We start from the raw sequence: 20,281 nt of genomic DNA on the forward strand, positions 1-20,281 counted from the left end.
CATCCTGAAAGTAAATTGTATACCCATTAGCAGTGTCTCCCCATTTCTTCCCACCAATCTCTCCACTAGCTCTTATGGTGGACATTTCGTATTAATGCAACCAAATAATATGTTGTCTTTGGTGACTGGTTATTCAGCATATTTGCAAGGATCATTCCACCATGCGACCAGCACACTGGTTTCATTAAAGAGGTTCATGGCATAAAAGTTAACTAGTGAGATCAAAATAAAACACACAGACTCAATTACCTTTTTCTATGACCAGGTCCCAGACGACTCTCACCTCTCTGGCTCACATCTCAAACCACCCGGTAGGGCAGCAAGGCTTACTCAGGGCTAGCAGGAGAGAGAGCATGCCAGGGAGTGGCCTTTTATTGGGGAACAGGAAATTCAGGGGAAAATTCCATCCAAAGAAGGTCGAGGGGGGCAGCATTCCAAGGTCAGGGTCAGTGATTGGCCTCAGGGTCAGTGGTCAGTCACACCCCCACACGGACAGGCTCTCACACCTGGAGAGGGTGGGGAAAGCTCCAACACAGTTTGGCCAGAGCGCCTCACACCCAATCCGGGAGGTGCCCAATCACGTGGGAGAATGGCTTCCCATAGCTCATTTATTTTAGGACATATCAGTTCATAATTCCTTTTTTATTGCCACCCAATGCTTGGTTACTTGAATATACTAATCCATTCCTCAGCTAATGAACATTTAAACTGTTTTTGTTTTTTTGTTCTTTGGGACAACCCAGGGTGCTCTATCACTGACCACCAAGCCCCCTTTTTTTCTTGAGATAAGGCCTCAGTATGTGGCCTCAAATTTAAGGAGCAGCAAGCATTGTTGAGTTCTCATTTCTCTTGAGTATATATCTAGGAGTAGAATTCTGGGCCATGTGACAATTCTGTGCTTAACCTTGGAGAAACTGCCAGATTATTTTCCAGTTGCCACATCATTTCATGTTCCCACCAGCAAGTTGCTAGGGTCCCAACTTCACAACCTCAACAACTCTCCCACACCAAGTGGGCATCCTATAATCAGTTCTGACACTATTCTAAGTTAGTGCAAACTCCACAAGTGCAAGGGCTCAGTGCTGCAGGACCACCTTCACTTCAGATGCCGGTCACAAGTCTCAGGCTAACTGGACATCTAACCTACTGGCATTAAACTGAGAGGCCCCATGATACTCCTCATATGCAATAATTTACTAGAATGTTTACAAAAATCTGAGAAATTTAACTTAAGTTTAACGGTTTATTATAAAGGATACAAATGAACAGTCAGACAAAAAGATACAAAGAGTGGAAGGGCCCAGAGCTCAGAAGCCTCTGTACCCACGGAGCTGGAGTGTGAGAACCTTTCAGCACACAGGTGTTTTCACCAATTTGGACAATCTACAGTTTCATTATGCAGGAGTTCAATCTTCAGACCCTTCTGCCCAGGATTCTACCCTATAATCACTTGATCTTTATGGTGACCAGTTCCTTCCTCTATCACCTTATTAGCATGTACTAAGGTGTGCTTAGAAGGACCTCATGAATAACAAGACATCCCTGTCATTTATGAAACTCCAAGGCAAGGTTTTTAGCTCTCTGCAAGGAATCAGGGACAAAGACCAAAGATATTTCTTACAATAATAATCAGTGCCATAGAAAGCAGTTTTTCTAAATTATGGAACTGGGGCTGAGAGTATAGCTCAGTGGTACAGTACTTTCCCCTAGCATGCTTGAAGGCCCTGGGTTTGATATCCAGCATCAATGGAAAAAAAAATATGGACTCATTGGCAAAGCAACTAGACGTGGGGTATGAGGTAGCCTGCCTGGAAATGCACACCGGGCGTATTGTCTGACACACGGAGGTTAGACTCAAAAGCACTTAAATGTTGGACTTCACTGTTTTCAGGCTCTCCAATATTTTGCCAAAGGTGGTCTATATTTAACATGTTCAGAGAATTTTTGTTTTCTATTTGATTTCCTGACAAATCATAAAGCAGGATGTGTTACTAAATCTTGTTGTATTTATTACCATAAAGATATTCTCCAGTGTAAACACTTGACACTAATTGAGGTCTTATTTCTGGGTAAAGGCTTTGCTATGGTCACTGTTATTTCTGCCAAATAATAAGCCAATAATTCATGAAGAGCCCTGAAAATAAAGTCTTTCCAAAGATGACTTTCTTAGTCTCTACATTCACAGAATTTATCTAGTTATAGCCTTTCCAGATTATGAGCTAGAGATTTTGTACAGGGGATCTCCATACTGAGTATATCTGAGTTTATCTGTTTTCATTGATAGAAAATGAGAGGTAAAGGATCACCAAAGGCACTATCATATTTACTGCAACCAGGCATATCTCCTGGGAGGATCCTTCTGAGGGCACCCAGTTGGCTGTGCCGTGATTACATTCCAATCGGCCAGAGACACAGATGTTTAGTGAAGTCTGAGTTGCCACAGAAGACATTTCCACCCTGCACAGTGTTTCAGGGATGCATGAGTTCACTCCTAAGTGATGTGCTGTGACTCTCTATTAAAAGAATTTTCAACTTGAATGAATCGATCCGATTCTCTGGTGTGCATTTTCTTGTGTTTAACAAGGTTCGACAAGTGGGAGAAGGCTTTCTCACAATCACTGCATCCGTAGGGCCTCTCTCCAGTATGAGTTCTTCGGTGTACATTGAGCACCGACTTTGTAGTGAAGGCTTTCCCACATTCACTGCACTGATAGGGCTTCTCTCCTGTGTGAATTCGCTGATGGGTAATGAGGCCATATTTGTGTGAATAGGACTTCCCACACTCAGTACATACAAAGGGAGTCTTTCCTGTGTGACATCTCTCATGTTGTATGAGGCATATCTTCTGGCTGAAGGCTTTACCACATTCATTGCATTCATAGGGTTTCTCTCCTGTATGAGTTCGCTGGTGTATAACAAGAGTGCGCTTGGTGGTGAAGGCTTTTCCACACTCACTGCATATATAGGACTTTTCTCCTGTGTGAGTCCGCTGATGTATGATGAGAGTGCGTTTCACAGTGAAGCCTTTTCCACACTCACTGCATATGTAGGATTTTTCCCCTGTATGAGATCTCTGATGCACAATGAGATTGCTCTTCACAGTAAAGCCTTTTCCACATTCATTACAAACATAGGGTTTCTCTCCAGTGTGAGTTCGCTGATGCACAACTAGATAGCGCCTCATGATGAAGCCTTTTCCACATTCACTGCATATATAGGGTTTCTCCCCTGTGTGAGTTCGCTGGTGGACGATGAGATTGCTCTTCACAGTGAAGCCTTTTCCACATTCACTGCATACAAAAGGTTTCTCTCCACTGTGAGTTCGCTGATGAGCAATTAGATAGCGCTTCATTGTAAAGCCCTTTCCACACTCGCTGCACAGATAGGATTTCTCTCCTGTCTGGGACTGCTCACTGACAGTGAGGCTGCTCTTCACAGCAGGACCCTTCCTGGACTCGCTGAGTACACAGGGAAGGTCTCCTACATGAGTCCTCTGATGCTTAGTGGTTAGGACACTTCTGGACGATTTCTCACCTTGACCACTCCCAGGTTTCTCTCCTGTATGGATGCTCCCATGATACGGGAGCGGAGACTTTCTGGTGAAGGTTTTCTCACCTTCAGTGTATGCAAGGGGTTTCTCAATTTTTTGAGTCTTCTGATGTTTGAACGCTTGACATTTAATACCTGTGCATTTTGTACTTTCAGCGAGTTTCATTTCAGTAAATGTATGTTCATCTTTATTGTGTAGGTAGATTTTCTCACCTTCATTAAAACCAACAGGGTTATTTATTTCATGTCTTCTCTTCTGGTTAACTAAACCTAATCTTAATTTCAAAGTTGTATCATGATTTTGCAGTAGAATAAAATGTGTTTTGCTGAAATGAGTGATATTTTTAAATGCATTCTGATCACTGCATTGATGCATACTCTTCAGGAATCTTTGGTTTTGAGAGTACTCCTGCAGGTGGCCATCAACTTTCCCGATTTCTATGAAACAAGAGAATAAATTTTTCCATGAGAATGGTATGCAGTAAAAATGCCTGGAAGATGATCTGGTGGGTGTTCTAGTTTGGATCTAGAAAGTTTCCCAGAAGCTTGTATGTTGAAAGCATGGTTCCCAATGCAGCAAGGTTCAGAGGTGGGGTTTTAGGCAGTGACTGGATCATGAGGGCTCTGAACTCGTCAGTTAATTCATCCATTTGATCAGATGGATTAATTCAGCAATGGCAAAATGGACTACTAAGAAATGGGATCAAGTTGGAGGAAGTAGGCCATTCTCTGGAAGGGATTATTTTTGCTGGCCCCTGCCTCTCTTTCTGCTTCTGACTGTCATGAGATAAGCAGCTTGCCTCTGCCACACCCTTCCACTAGGATGTTTCTGCCTTTGAGTGAACCATGAGCTGCATCCTCTGAAACCATGAGCCAAGATAAGTCTTTCCTCCCCTAAGCTGGTCAAGTATTTTGGTCAGAGCAATGAAAAGCTCACAAACACATAAAGTGGGGTACAGCTCTTTATTGTCAACCAAATGATTCTAGTAGCAAAGAAAAAAATAAAGATACAAGATGAAATAAACAAGAACTATATCCAAAAAGAGACAATGGAGGCACATATTTAAAACTAAATACCTTAAAAATAAAAGTTCCCAAATGGGGAGGTAAATATGAGGAGAAGCTGTTTAGGTATCTTCAGATGCTTCACAGCAGTGACACCTCCCTCAATGAGCAGACCATGACTTTCACAGCCACTCCCCTACTGCTTCTCACTAACTGCTATGGTTTGAATGTGTGTCCCCAAGAACTTCATGTTGGAAACTTAAAAATCTCCAATGCAACAGTATTAAGAGGTGGGACCTTTCAGAGGTAACTAGGCTCCAAGGGCTTTCATGACTGGATTAATGGTGATGACATAAAAGGGCATGAGGCTGCAAGTCTGACCTCTTGCTGTCTCTCCTGCACACTCTTGCCCTTCTGCCTTCTGCCATGTGATGAAGGTCCTTGCCATACACACTCTTGCCCTTCTGCCTTCTGCAGCATGAAGGTCCTTGCCATACACAAACCCCTTGATCTTAGACTTCTCAGCCCGCAGAACTATAAATAATATATCTCTATTCCTTATAAATTACCCGGTCTCAGGTATTTTTATAGCAGCACAAAAGGAACTAAGACACTCACCTGAACAGGGTCCATTCGGGACTTCATCTTCTATCATCCACAGTTCTTCTCCTTGCTCCAAATTGGAGAGTGCATGTGGTTTGATATTTTGAAACCCTGTTTATAAGAAAAAAAATAGGTGACTTAGACACATTGAATAAGGGTACAGGACGTCAAGTGGGAAAATATTATATCTGAGAGACAAAACTTCTCATATGCAAAGTAAAAGTTTTTTGTTTTTTGTTTTCCAGAACAGGAGTGGAAATGCCACTTTGGGGAACTAAATAGCACTTTACAGAACTAAAAATCTAACACTTCAGAATACCACAATGAAGGCAAAGCTTTGAATGGTGACAGAGGAGAGCATGTGACTTTCTAAGTGACACAGGGGACCTAACCTTACCTACTGAGACCAGATTATTATAATTTTCCAACATCACATCCTGGTACAGATTCTTCTGAGAAGGATCCAGGAGCTGCCACTCCTCCAAGGTGAAATTCACAACCACATCCTCCAATGTCACCAATTCCTGTAAAAACAGAGTTTTGTTTAAAGGAATGTAAATTCCAATCGTTGATTTAAAGAAATATGAGGGAAGTTTTCTAATTTTCACCATCTAGCCTACTTCTTTAGACCTTTCTCAAATAAATTTTGGAAGGAGTAAAATTCATACATTTTAGTACAATTTCCAAATAGTAAATATATGCAAATAACATCAGGAAAATTTAAACATGCCTCCATTACAACAGACTTCATGGTCAATAGGAGAATAGATCATGAACAGACTCCACATTCTCAATTTATAAGAGTGCTTTTAAATAAATGTTAAAGAAAAAAATCATACAAGATTTGTCTAAAATATAAGAGATCATTAAAACTGATTAAGAAGATTTGGGTTAAAGAGAGCTTCCATGTCCATAGATCATCTCTGAAACCCCAGCAAGGAAATTTCCTAAGAGACTGCTCTGCTTTTTCCCAAAAATCAATACACATCATTTTGTTTTTCTGGTTGTGATGGCTCTTGGAGATGTTAGATGCGAGGTGATAGCTACTGTAACTTGCAGGACCCACAGAGTCATTATTATGTTCGAAACAGTAAGTCATTAGTGGAACAGTATATTCCTCACCCCAATTTGCCCTAATTTTGAAGTTAGGTTCAAAATTAATTTCTCCCCAGAACCCAATTATTCAATTTATAATTATTTCAGTTGAACAGATTTTTTTTTTCAGGCTTCCAGAAGTCTATCAGAAAACAAAGGAAAAGTACAACAAAAATCAAAAAATCACCTGAGGCTCAATCATTTTCCTCTATACCCAGGAAATGATGGATAACAGGATTCTAAGTTTTATATCTCTTCTACTACAGCCCTGGAGTCATTATGTTCAGAAACCTTGGCATCCAGTTTAAGGTTCCTTAGAAATGGTAACACTCTAGGAGTTCTTCCTTCTCCCTTCATTCTTCTCCTCCATTCTTCTTTATTCTGTCGAGCAAGGACCTATGGGCAAAAGAGCAAACTCACTTTAATTGTATATTCTCCCTGGGTCCAGATGTTGTCCTTGTTGCCATGCATTTAGCTTAAGTAAAGGACATAAGTATTTCACACTTTGCCTTTACTTTGCACCTCAAAGGATTCACACCCTGGGGCAATACAACAAGGCTCTACTGTATTGAAAGACAAACTCCTTTTGCAAATCAGAAGTTGATGACAACTAAGGGGAAGTAAAAAAAAAAAAAAAAACACAACAACACAAAGGGCAGAGCACAGTACCTCAGAGGCAGGTGAATTCTCAGGGAGATCAATTTTAGGAAAGAAGATACAAAAGGTTCTAAGGATCTGGACATTCTGTCTTCAAAAAGCAGGTATGTGCATATACCACTTCACAAGACTTTGTACATTCCATAGGAACACACTCTTAGTTCCAAAGATCATCTGATTTCATATTGTGCAACAAAGGATTAACTTTACATAAGAGAGGCTTGGTCCTTAGTTCCTGTGAGGAAATACCTAAGCCCTTGGAATCCTTGGAATATCCTGCTTGATCAGACCTGACAAGGGTCTTTGCTAACCCAGGCAGCTCAGCCCTTGGGAGGGTGTCCTTGTCAACAAGGTGATTTATGGTAGGGGTTCTGGACCAAGTGCTATCAGCTAGACCTCTGCAAGACTGGAGACTGAAGGCCAGCCGTGCAGGCAGCCAATCAAGTCTATGTCCACAGAGGCCCCAGGAACTCTGAACATGAAGGCTTGGATGACTTTTCCTATTTGGCAATAACCTTATAAAGATATAGATGAGGAAAACATGATAATCATCAAACCAAACACACCTAACAAGAGAACTTCAGAACACTGGAAGCAAAACCTGACAGAATTGACAAGCAAAACAGACAAACCAAAAATAAGGCAGCATCTCACTCTGAATAATAAACAAAGCAAGTAGAAAGTCAGCAGGACACAGGAGACTGGAAAAGTACCAACTTCACTTACATTTCACATTCACTCATCAGCAGCAAGCTGTACATCCAACTTCAAGAGTACATGCAGGGGAGGGGACTAGGAAAGGCTGCAGAACCAACTGGTCCTAACTCTCCAGCCTGGGATCTGTATACCCAGCCAGGGTAACTCCACACCACGCACGACCACAAGACTGGGGACGTACGTAGAATAAGTCACACTCAGTGTGTATATTATGCCAAAATACTTTCTACTGTCATGCATAACTAAAAAAAAAAAAAAAAAAAGTTCACATAACATTTTCCACAAAAGATCATATGCTAGGGTGTAAAGCAAGTACCAATAAATCCAATATATTTACCAACCACAACAGAATTGAATTAGGAATACTTCAGGAGAAAATTTAAGAAATATCCAAGCATTTAGAAATTAAAGAGTACACTCCTCTGGCCAGATCTCCCCCAAACCCCCAAACCCCAGCCCCCACACCCTACTGGGGACAAAATTCAGAGACACTCTAACACAGAGCTACATCCCCAGTCCTTATTTATTTATTTATTTATTTATATTTTATTTTGAAAGAGTCTTGCTAAGTTGCCCAGGCTGGCCTTGAACATTCAATACCCCAGCTTCAACCTCCAGAGCAGCTGGGATTACAGGCACGACCACGTTACCTAACCCAAAGAGATCAGTTTTGAACAATCATGTGTGGTGACACACGACCAGTCAGGGTTACTCCAGGTGAATGGGGCTGGCATGAAATAATCACATAGAGGGGCTGGGGATGTGGCTCAAGTGGTAGTGTGCTCGCCTGGCATACTTGTGGCCCGGGTTCGATCCTCAGCACCACATACAAACAAAGATGTTGTGTCCGCTGAAAACCAAAAATTAAAATTCTCTCTCTCTCTCTTTAAAATAAAAAGAAAAAGAAAAAGAAATAATCACGCAGAGATAGAGAAATGCCTTTTCTTTGGTTCTGGGACGGCTCCTCTGACCCAGCTCCCACAAAGGAGGCAAGGCAGGCAAGGAAGGGAGAGAGCAGCCTTGAACCCGGTTTTATTGGGGAGGCCATTCAAATGAGGCAAGGGGTAGGACTACAAGGAACAGGTGAGTGCAGCCCAACCCCACCAGGTGACACCTGCTCCTGGAGCCACGCCTCCTTACCTGAGCTGAGGCAGGGCCCAAGTTACTGTGGGCGGCAATAATTGTTCAGTTTCTCTTGCTCAGGACTTAAGGGCAGGTTTCCAGAGTGGCTCCCAACAACCCTGTGTTAAAAAGAAAATCACATGGGACAATATTTAAACTGACTAGAAACAAATAAGAGCATTACCTAAATACTCCTAAAATAGTAAAGGAAATTCATAGCTTTAAATCAAAAGAAAAAGATCATTTCAGCACTCTCAAATCACTACTCTAACTTTCCCACTTGAGAAACTTTATAGTTTCTCAAGAGAAACTATAGAAAGAGAAAGTGAAACCCAAAGCAGCAGACTGAAAAAAAACTAATAAAGACCAAGGTGGAAATCAATGAACTAGAAAACAGAAAAGTAATTTAAAAAGTCAGTGAACCCAAATGTATTTACTTGAAAAAAATCAACAAAAATGAAAATATTAACTAGAGCAACCAAGAAAAAAGAAAGAAATTACCTAGGTCAGGAAAAAAGAAAAAAAAACAAATCTGTGAGAGTGCGGAGTACAGCTTAGTGGCACAGCGCTTGCCTGCATACCTTGTGGGAAGCCATTCTCACATATGATTTGAGTTACCTCCCTGGCTGGGTGAGAGGCACTTAGACACAACTGTGACAGAGCCTTCCCCACCCTGTCCCAGGTTCGAGGGCTTGTCCATGTGGAGGTGTGCCTGACCACTGACCCAAAGACCAATCACTGACCCTGACCTTGGAATGCTGCCCCCCTCGACCTTCATTGGATAGAATTTTCCCCTGAATTTTTTGTTCCCCAATAAAAGGCCACTCCCTGGCGTGTCCCCCCCCCCCCCCCGCCTTGTGTTTACCTTGATGGAGGCAGGAGCTAGGAGGAGCCATCTCTGAGCTGGGCAATAAAGGTAACGAGAATTACATCTCTTTAATTTTAAAACTCACTAGTTAGTTTTTATGCTTCAAACCTCTATTATGAAGCTAGCGTGCTGGTCTCGTGGTTGAAGATACCTGGCTTTGGTCCCCACTACAACAAAAGCTAAAAGCAGAAATAAGCGGGTGACTGAGTGTGGTGATGCACTCCTGTGACCCCAACCACTCAGGAGCTAGGCAAGAGGACCCCAAGTTCTGAACCAGCCTCAGCAACTTTGCCAGAGTGTGTCTCAAAATTAACATTAAAAAGGTTGGATCCTGGCAGCTGGCAGGGCTGGCGAGATGAGCCGGGTTCCCAGGAGCTGGCTGCAGGAATAAACTGAGAAACGGGAAGCCAAGGACACACAAACATGAGTTTCTCAGGTGGAGGGTGGGCCTACTCTGGGACCTTAAGGGTCAGCTCCATGCTGGACAGTGCTAGAAGGAGAGAGTGCATCCAGAACCCCTCTATTTATTAGGGAAAAGATATTAGATAGAATATCCCACCAAATAAGGCAGGGGATAGCATTTCAGAAAGGGAGATGGCCCAATCCCACTGGATAACACTCACGCCCAGGGCTGAAGACTCCCTTGCCGAGCAAAGGTAAGGCCCACTCCCACTTGCTTTGCACAGCGTGTGACTGCCAGGTTTCTGTTCTCGGGACTAAAAGGCTCAGGGGTCACTCTAGTCAAACTGGGCTGACTGGGCTGCACGAAATAACCACACGAGAGACACAAATACCTTTTTCTTTGGGGTTGCTGTGATGGCTCCTCTGACCTTAAGGGTCTGCAGAAAGAGAGAGAGGGAGAGCACGCGCTGACCCCTTTTATTGAGGGAAGCTATTCAAATGAGGCAAGGGGTCAGGTTTCAGGGGGCTGAGTCTGTCTTCATGATGTCCACTGTCAGCAGGTTGACTGACACCTGGGTAGGCCACACCCAAGGGCACAGTAAGAGAAGGGGACACACACAAGACACTTCCGTGCAAGATTCTATCTTAAACAGAGCAAGGGGTTATATTACAAAGGAACAGGTGAGCATAGCCTCACCCATGGGCTGTAGCAAGACACACCCAAGAAGGGTGCCACATTTCTGCAACTGAGAACCTCAGCCCCCAGCTGAGGACTGTAACTCAGTCACGTGTAAGGTTGGCCTCCCACATGTGACGTGCGATGCCAGTTCAATACCTTCATTACTCAAGGCCGGGGATGGGGGGGTGCTTTACTCCTGCTCAGAATGGGCCCCGACAACTGGGGACATAGCTCAGTGGTAAAGTGCCCCCCAGTTACCCAAAAAAGAAAGATGACATCATCAAGAATTGAAAGGTTTACAAGATAATATCACAAACAATTTTATGCCATAAACAAAAAATAGACACATGAAACTACCCCCACATAAAAAATTATCTTTCTAGGCTGCAGGAAGCCATCTGTGAATTACTTGAGGGTCTTCTCTTGGTATGGAGATTTAGGTTTGGCACCGCAAACTATCATGGCTCTCCTGTGGCAATAGATTGCCCAATGCACATGACCTTTATGTCCACTCTCCTAGGAAGACCCCTCATAGCAGCTCTGGAGATGGGTGTAACCGTTAGGAACTGGACAGCCCTCCTTTAACCTTTTTTGGTGAAGGAAATTCTATGGAGAGTTTTTGATTTTCCTAATATAAATAAAGCAAGCACAAGCTCCACTTGGCCAGTGGTCTAGAAGCTCAATCCATGTGATAGGCTTGCCAGTCCCGCCCCTGCTTTTGAAATCATTTTCTGTGTCCTGTGGTTTTTTTGTTCTTCTACTTTTCCTAGCTTTTCTCAGCCACCCCATTCCAATAAGGGGAACCCCCATTTCCACCAACTGTGTGGGATGCAGGCAAGACTAGGTATTGGGAGCCACTCTGGACAGAAGTCCTGAGTAAAGGGTACTGAACAGTCATTGCACCCACAATACACTGGGCTTCACCTCCACTCGGATAGGGAAGGTGTGGCTCCAAGAGTGGGTGTCACCCAACAGGGTTGAGCTACACTCACCTGTTGCTTTGTAATCCCACTCCTTTGGCCTTTTTGGGATAGAAGGAATATTCCATGGAACCTCCCCCGTGCGTCCACTGTGTAAGAACAGAGAATTCCAGTGGTTCCGTCTCTTTCTACAGACCCCTGTGGTCACAGAGCCATCCCAGATTTTGAAAGTGTACTTCTTCTGTTTCTGTGCTTTCTATGCCATTTTCTTAAGTTATTGGAATAGTCATATTTTGTGAACCCAGCATTAGGTCACCAGCTCTGATAGATGGCAATAACTAGGCATTTGTCCCTTGAATCAGCATTTGCCTAGAGACAAATAAGAGTTTTAAAAAATTTGAATGGCTATATAGTAACTACAGAAGTTGAACTTGTAACTGAATTAGGAACACTGCAGGAATACTATGTGAAAACTCATCTCACGTAGAAAAGCCGAGGTCCAGTCGGCTTTACAAAGCCATTAAGAATCACTAAGCTTTAATTCGGACAACAAAACCACAGGCAGTAGAGGAAAAGAACTCTGCAGACCAATATCCCTCATGAACACAGGCGACAAACAACAACATACCAGCAAAATTGATTGTTATGGGCTGACTTCAAAACTCCTCACCCACTTAGCCCATTTTGTTCAGATACCCCACCTTAAATGAAGTTGGCCCCCCTCCCACCTGGTGCCCACATCTGCCCCCTACACCTCCTAACCACAAGTTCCTGTCTTGACAGCACCGCTGTATAAAGACATACCACTTGTTCCTCCCTTCTGAAAATGTAATTTCTGAGGATGTGACTTTCTTTGATATAAAATCTGGTAATTTTCCACTTTTTTGAAATGTATGTTGTGATTACAATTGCGTCTTCTGTCCCTACTTTTTGCAGTTTTTAGTTTTATAAGCCTGTCCTTACCCTCAACTGGAGTTGAGATGTGGCAACAGATTTAGATCTGTGTTGCTGCCAGCAATACAGGTTGCATGTTCTGCGTTTACATTGACCTAATGAATCAATCAGAATGTGTCAGAACATTATGAGGCACAATCTACCAAGAATTATAAACTATGGCTAAGAGGGACTGTGGGAATCCTGGGTGGTGTATTGCTGCAAGTCATCCATGGGCTGCGTGTGGGCCACCACACATGGAGCCTAGTAAACAGGAACATGTGGGGTTTGGGAAAGGCAGTGGACATGTGCTCTGGTTAACTGCCCTCACACATTATGAATTCCTATCCTGCTCTGCCAAGTCCCAAACAGCACCTGAGATGGGTGTGACCTGTCAAGATGTCAACCAACTTGCTGACTGCAAGATATAACCAAGGAAGACTCCGCCCTTGAAACCTCATCCCTGCCTTTGATGTCCTCCCTTGAATAAACCCCTGGAGCCCTCCTTCTTTGTCTAACTCAGCCTCTTGTGTGGACTGGATTTATCAGGGCTCCATTTTTGGAAATATATTTCTATCCTTTTTGTCTTTTGTTCTTCACTATTTTTTTTAATATTTTTTAGATGTAGTCGACACAATACCTTTATTTTACTTATTTACTCATATGTGGTGCTGAGGATCGAACCGAGAGCCTCACATGCTAGGCAAGTGCTCCACTGCTGAGCCACAACCTCAGCCCCTTCACTTTAAGTTCTCAGGTGGCTTATGCCCTCGTTGGCATGAAGAAGGACCCCACAATGAGACGCTGGCCGTGGCTTCCCTGAAGTGTATAATGTTAAAATCAATTCATAAGTAAAGCATTCAGAACTAAGAACAGATGAGAACTTACTCAAACTAGTAGAGGGTATTTATGAAAAACCAAAACTAACAACAAACTTAATAGTAAAAATCCAGAACGTTTTTTCATTAGAGCTAAGAACAAAGTTGCTTTCAACCTTTCCATACATCACTATACTAGAAAGTCTAACTAGTTTGGTAAGGTAACAAATAAGTAAAGGCATCAAGATTGGAAATGCATAGTAAAACTGTCCTTATTCCTAGACAATATGATCTCTATATGGGAAATCCTAAGAAGAATGAAATGCCAAAAACTGAGAGAAAACCTTTGCAAAGCATAGAATTAGTACTCAGACTATATAAAGAATTCTCAAAAATCAACAATACAAAAATAAACCTCTGAGAATACTGGTAAAGGACTAAAGACATATTCACCAAAGATGATACACAAGGGCAAGTACATGACAAAATGCTTACCATAGTTAGCCAATATCAGACACAGACCAAAACCCCAAAATACTGCTTTATGCCTCTTACAAATGCTGAACTCCCACATTGTCACAAGCTGTCCCTGGGCTGTGTGTGGACTACTGTGCATATCAGCCTCCCGAGGGGATCAGTCTGGCATTGGGAACTCCCTATGCACACCCCCCCCCCAGCATGACCACCTGCTACACTGAACTCCCCCTCAAGCTCGGCCAAAGATCCACCCAGCACCTGAGATGGGTGTGACCTGCCAAGATGTCATTCAACTTTGGACTACAAAGACTCCGCCCTGGAAACCTTATCCCTGCCTTTGACGAACCCCTTAAATAAACCTCCAGAGCCCTTTTCCCTTTGCCTAGTTCCAGAGCCCATGTGGACCGGACCTATCAGGGGCTTGGCTTTCTTGTAAATATATTTCTGAGTATTTGTGCTTTGTTATTTGCTAATCATTTGAGATTTTAAGTTTTAGGGTGAATTGGATTCCCCTGGGCAGGAAGAACCCCCCAAAGAGACGCTGGCCATGGTCTTCCTGATACCACAGGCCAAGTACAACCACCCTGGGAAACACTCCAGAGTTCCTCAAAAAGTCAGACATGTACCAACTGCACAATCCAGCCATCCGACTTCCAGAGATGAGCCCCAGCGAAAGAAAAATACCTGTGAACACAAAGACCTGATCAACAGTATTCACAGGAGCCGGACTTCAGTAGCCAAAGGTGCTGACCCAGCGGGAATCCACTCGTCCACACCCCAAGGGCGACATCAAAATGCTGCGGGAAACCAACCAGACAGAGGGCCCTCGAGAGTCAACAGGAGGCCCACACCTGTAACCGCAGCTACCCAGCGGCCCAGGCAACCTGCGGGCGCAGGTCAGGGGTGGTGCTGGCCCCACCGGCCCAGGCCCTGGCTCCAGCCCCAGCCCCAGCCCCAAAAGCGAAGTCCAGGCTGCGGGCTGGGGCGGCAGGAAGGTCCACGGTTGTGCCTGGGCTGAGAAGGGACTGCGGCCTGGGGCCCGTCGGTGGGGACGAGGCAAGGTTAAAATCCCACTGTGGCCACGGCTGCACGACCCTGGACACACGTCGAACCCTGGAGTGGCTCGGGTGGTGGGCCTTATAGTACTTCAATTAAACCTCAGCAAAGTCTGAAAAGAAACTTCAGCCGCTCAAAGGGAAAGACGAATGAAAAAGCATCAACCGGGGTCAGGGGGATAGCTCCGGGGTCCAGCCTGGCGCAGGGTGGGGGAGACCGGAGGAGCGTGGGCAGGACCGCCGGGAACCACCTCCCGGGGCCTGGAACCGCCTGCTGCCTCAGTGGCCCACCGCAACACCCCCGCCCCTACGAGGGCCGAATCCAGGGGCGCTTAACCACCGAGCCACACCCCGGCCCTTTACTTTTATTTGGGGCTGAGCTGCTGAGGCTGGCCTCCAGCTGGCCCCTGCCTCCTTCGGCCTCGCCTCCCCAGCAGCCGGACCAGCGACGCCTCTGCGCCAGCTTAAGGCGACGGTGCCATCCGCCCGCAGGTCGGGCCCTGGGTGGGGTCCTAGACCCTGGTCCTGCGCAGCCCACTCCACACGGGGGTCCCCGCCCGCCTGCCTCCCGCCACTCCGGCGTCGCCGCTCACCTGCCCGTCGCCTCCACACCCGGAAGTCCCTGCGCCGGCCGCGACGCCGGGAAGGGGCAGAGGGGCTGGAGGCAGCTGCACAGAACCGAGCAGGCCACGCCCGCCGCGGCCTTCTGCCGAGAGGGACCCGGGACCCAAGATGGCAAACCCCTCCCGCCCTTCAAGGCCTTATCCTTCCGCTTGCCCGGGAGGGTCTGCGACGCCGTGCTAACCGCGAACGTTCTCGGAGGCCAGCGCCTGTCCGAGGCCGACGGGGCGCCGGCGGCATCTTGCGCGTCCGGCCGGGGAGGAAGAAAGATGGCGGCTCCCTAATGACGCCAAGGGAGCGGCCATCGTGGAGGACGGCGGGTCCGTACACAGGGCACGCTAGCGCCTGCGACCCGGAAGAGATGCCGGGTCGGCGCGCGAGTCGCACAGAAGGGCGTGCGCAGCGGGCAAGGAGGGCATCCTCGGTTGTGACGCAGGCGTACGTGGAGCGCGAGGAACCAGGATTGGGTGCCAGGCGAAGCCGGGAATGGGCGGGGGCCTGTGAATCGCGGGCTCCTGCTGCGGGCTGTGCAGCTGCCTCCAGCGGGGAAGGGGCTGAGGGTCAGGAGCTGCAGATTGTCTGTCCTTCCGGAAGCAAGCCGAGATGGCGGCGGGCTCTGAGCACGGGCAGTCAGGAGGCCGGGTCCTAACAGGTTCTGCCTTTGTTTTTAAGCCCACTCAACCTCCGGCGGGCGCGGGCCCTTCCTGTGATCCTAGCGCATCGCGAGGCGGAGGCTGGAGGGGCACAAGGTCAAATCCAGCCTCAGCAACTTAGGAGACTGGGGATGTGGCTGAGTGGAGGAGCAGTAAGGGTTCGATTCCCAGTGCCCAGGGACAGAAATAAGGACACAAAAAAAGCCTGTATGACAGTTGTCAGTATAAAATTTAACTGTATTTTTCAGAATACCAGAAAAAAAAAAAAAAAGGCAACCTGCAGATAGTGTGTGTCATCTCGCTGGTAGCAATCAGGTTTGGTTTTTCTTTTTTTTTTTTTTTTTTAATTGCGATTGGTTTAAAAGCATGAGGATTTGTACTAGAGGTAGAGAATAATTGTTTACTTACTTATAAAAAAACTTTTGCGATTCTCAAGTTAACATCATGTGTAATCATTAATTATTTTATCATAAACATTTTGGCTTTAGAAAAATAGTTTTAGATGATTGACACAGAAGTTCACCACACAGTAAATATAAGATTCGTCTCATTTACCTTTATAAGGTACACTGTCATGCATTTGAACATTTTGGGAGAATATATTGTTATTGATTCCTAGGTACAGTTATGGTGATTTGAGATTTTTTCATTTTGCTCAGATGTATTTTCTAACTTCTGTACAGGAATTTATTTTTTGTAACTGGGCCACTGTAACACTGAGCAACATCTCCAGCCCTTTTAAGTTTTATCCTGAAACAGGGTTTCACTAAGTTGCCAGGGCTGGCCATGAACTTGAAGTCCACCTGCCTCAGCCTCCTGAATTGTTGAGATTATAGGCATATGCCACCACATCTAGCTTGTTTGATTTCTTAACGTTATTATGTTCCCTCCAGTGTTGGGAGCCATTCTCACACGTGATCGGGTGCCTCCCGTTGAGGGTCTGAAGCACTTTGGCATAAGTCGAAGTTTTTCCCGGCCCTCTCCTGATGAGAGAGCCCATCCGTGTGGGGGTGTGCCTGACCACTGACCCCGGGGACCCAATCGCTGACCCTGACCTTGGAGTGCAGCCCCCCCTCAACCTTCATTGGATGGAATTCTCCCCTGAATCTCTGGTTCCCTAATAAAAGGCTACTCCCCGGCGTGCTCGCTCTCTCTCCTGCTAGCCCTGAGTAATCCTTGCTGCCCTGCTGGGCGGCTAGAGGAGCGAACCAGAGAGGGGAGCCGTCTCGGACCTAGCAATAGAATTAAGGTGATTGAGTCTTGTGTTTTTATTTCGATCTCGTCTAACTAACTTTATGCCTAGAACCTCATTAATGAAACCACTGCGCAGGCCGCGTGGTAGACTTGACCCCTCTCACACACCGCTGTCCTGTGTTTTGTGACTTTGTTCCTCTAATCCTTAGAATTATAATTATAATTATAGAATTATCTATATTGAAAAGGAGACACCTTTTGAATTTTTTGAGGAGCTATACATAAACCCATTGCTGTAAGTGAAGCCTCTAACTGAGTAAAAATTTCTGAAAGTGTCTCTGGATTAGCATGAGCCAATAATATATCATCCATAAAATGAATAATATATGCATCAGGAAAGCTATTCCTTATGGGATCTATTGCCTGATCAACGTATTTTTGACACAGTGTAGGACTATTACGCATTCCCTGAGGAAGAACCTTCCAGCAATATCTCTTAACAGGTTCCTTAAAATTAATTGCTGAGACAGTGAAAGCAAACCTTTCACAATCTTCAGGATGCAACCTTATAGAGAAAAAGCAGTCTTTTAAATCTATTACCATCAAGCTATAATCTAAGGGAATGGCTGTGGGGGAGGGAAGTCCTGGCTGTAATGATCCCATAGGCTGAATTGCATGATTTATTGCCCTTAAATCCTGTAGTAATCTCCAATTTCCTGACTTTTTCCTAATAACAAAAATAGGTGTGTTCCAAGGACTAAGCGTTGGTTCAATATGACCAGCCTGAAATTGTTCCTCAACTAATCTATGAATTATTTTAAGTTTTTCCCCTGAGATGGGCCACTGAGAAATCCATATAGGCTCCTCTGTGAGCCACGTGATTTTTTCAGCTGTCTTAGGGATCGGGGAAGTGCTCAGGGCCCCTAGTAAAAATTTTGGTTTGGAGCATTTACTAATCTTTGTCATGGAGACTGGCTTGTAAACAGATACTCTTCCTGAAAGGTCTCCCTATCATCTCTAGGAAAATACCTCTGATTAACTTCCTCAACTGACCTTATAGAATTTGGAGTAACTAATAATAATCCCATTTTGGTTAAAATATCTCTTCCCCATAGGTTAGCTGGTAAAGACTCTAACACATAAGGCTTAAATACTCCACTGTTCCCATCAGAATCTTCCCAATGGAGATAGTTGGCACTTTGAGCAGGCTGTGAAACCTGTCCTATTCCCTCTAGGTTAGCTGGTGCTACATGCAAAGGCCAGTTTCTAGGCCAAAACCGACTAGACAATACCGAAATATCGGCTCCTGTGTTGATTATTCCTAGAAAATTTTTATTATTAATTCTAAGTTTTAATAAAGGGCGTTCTTGTCTTACTGTGACCAATATACTCTGTCCGGCTGCTTAGAAACTGAATCTGCCGGCAGGTGCCTTTCAGAGACACAAGGCAATAATATTAATTGGGCAAAAGTATCCTTTGGGGTGAGTCTTAGGGGATAATTGGCTTTTACAGTAACATATAGCTGTTCTTTAAATCCTGAATCTATCACACCAGATATTACCTCAATGGCTCCCTTCAAATTATTTCGTCCCAAAATTAAACCTACAGTATTATCAGGAAGCGGCCCGAAAATCCCAGTAGGAATTTGTTCTGGCCCCGTTTCAGGATTTAATTCAACTGTCCTTGAAGGTCCTAAGAAAACTGTCTGTGATCTCTGTCCCTGTCCCGGTAAAAATCGCGGACTGTTCTGGTCGGCGCCAGTGACGTCACACTGTGCGACCTTCCCTGGAATTCCCCGTATTGTTGCTCGGCCCCCGCCAGGAGGGAATGATGGCGGCGAGAAGGCGGGCTCATCCGCGCCATCTGAATCCTCCGCATGGCATTGCGAGTTTAAGTTCACATTTTGAACCTTTGGCTTGGCCCTTAGTGCCTTTGTTTTTAAAGGGCTTAAGGGAAAGGGAATTAACTTAGCCTCAGGCTGATTCTCCATTTGAATAGACCTAACAGCTCCTTGAATGCCTTTTAAAAGGTCCTCAGGGGGCCGTGAATTTTGGCCCATATATTTAAAAAGACAAACTTCTAGAGCTGTCCATGTTTTCTGTATATTTTCAATGCCTCCAGGTAATTCATTAGAAATACAAACTCTCTGTAACTTCCTTCCTAATTTCTCCCAAGTAAGTAAATTTGGAGATTCCTGTTCACAAAACCAAGGACAATATTCACCTACAATCTTTAAAAATTGTAATAACTGAGTTTTCTTTATCTGTTTCCCTTTCTGATTAATTATACTGTCTAAAATAGTCAGGTACATTTCCTTATCAGAAGAAGTTGAATTTCCCATTTTAATTAATTTAACGTCTCTTTCCTTCAATAACTCCAGGTACTTTTGTGACCCAATGTCACTTCTTCCTTTATCTTTATCTTTTTCCTTTATTTCCTTTTTCCTTATCCTTATATCTTTTTTCCTTATCTTTATAGCGCGCTCCCACTCAATCTAACTAATCTAGAATGCCCCCCTCGTGGGCGCCAAATCTACCATGCGGCCTGCGCAGTGGTTTCATTAATGAGGTTCTAGGCATAAAGTTAGTTAGACGAGATCGAAATAAAAACACAAGACTCAATCACCTTAATTCTATTGCTAGGTCCGAGACGGCTCCCCTCTCTAGTTCGCTCCTCTAGCCGCCCAGCAGGGCAGCAAGGATTACTCTGGGCTAGCAGGAGAGAGAGAGCGAGCACGCCGGGGAGTAGCCTTTTATTAGGGAACCAGAGATTCAGGGGAGAATTCCATCCAATGAAGGTTGAGGGGGGGCTGCACTCCAAGGTCAGGGTCAGCGATTGGGTCCCCGGGGTCAGTGGTCAGGCACACCCCCACACGGATGGGCTCTCTCATCGGGAGAGGGCCGGGAAAAACTT

The 20,281-nt window shown here is 44.9% G+C and overlaps 1 protein-coding gene across 1 annotated transcript; it reads right to left on the reverse strand.

Moving 5' to 3' along the window:
* Positions 1–246: 246 nt before the first annotated feature.
* Znf614 (zinc finger protein 614) lies at positions 247–15,770 on the reverse strand. The gene is made up of 6 exons (XM_026382055.2): positions 15,494–15,770; positions 8,767–8,867; positions 6,440–6,648; positions 5,555–5,681; positions 5,173–5,268; positions 247–3,987 (listed from the first exon to the last, which is right to left on the reverse strand). The coding sequence occupies exons 3-6, from the start codon at positions 6,452–6,454 to the stop codon at positions 2,492–2,494; spliced, it is 1,734 nt and encodes a 577-aa protein (XP_026237840.1). The 5' UTR covers positions 6,455–6,648; positions 8,767–8,867; positions 15,494–15,770; the 3' UTR covers positions 247–2,491.
* Between the last annotated feature and the right edge of the window lie 4,511 nt (positions 15,771–20,281).

This window comes from Urocitellus parryii, chromosome 15 (genome assembly GCF_045843805.1).
Source record: "Urocitellus parryii isolate mUroPar1 chromosome 15, mUroPar1.hap1, whole genome shotgun sequence".
NCBI classification, from domain to species: domain Eukaryota; kingdom Metazoa; phylum Chordata; class Mammalia; order Rodentia; family Sciuridae; genus Urocitellus; species Urocitellus parryii.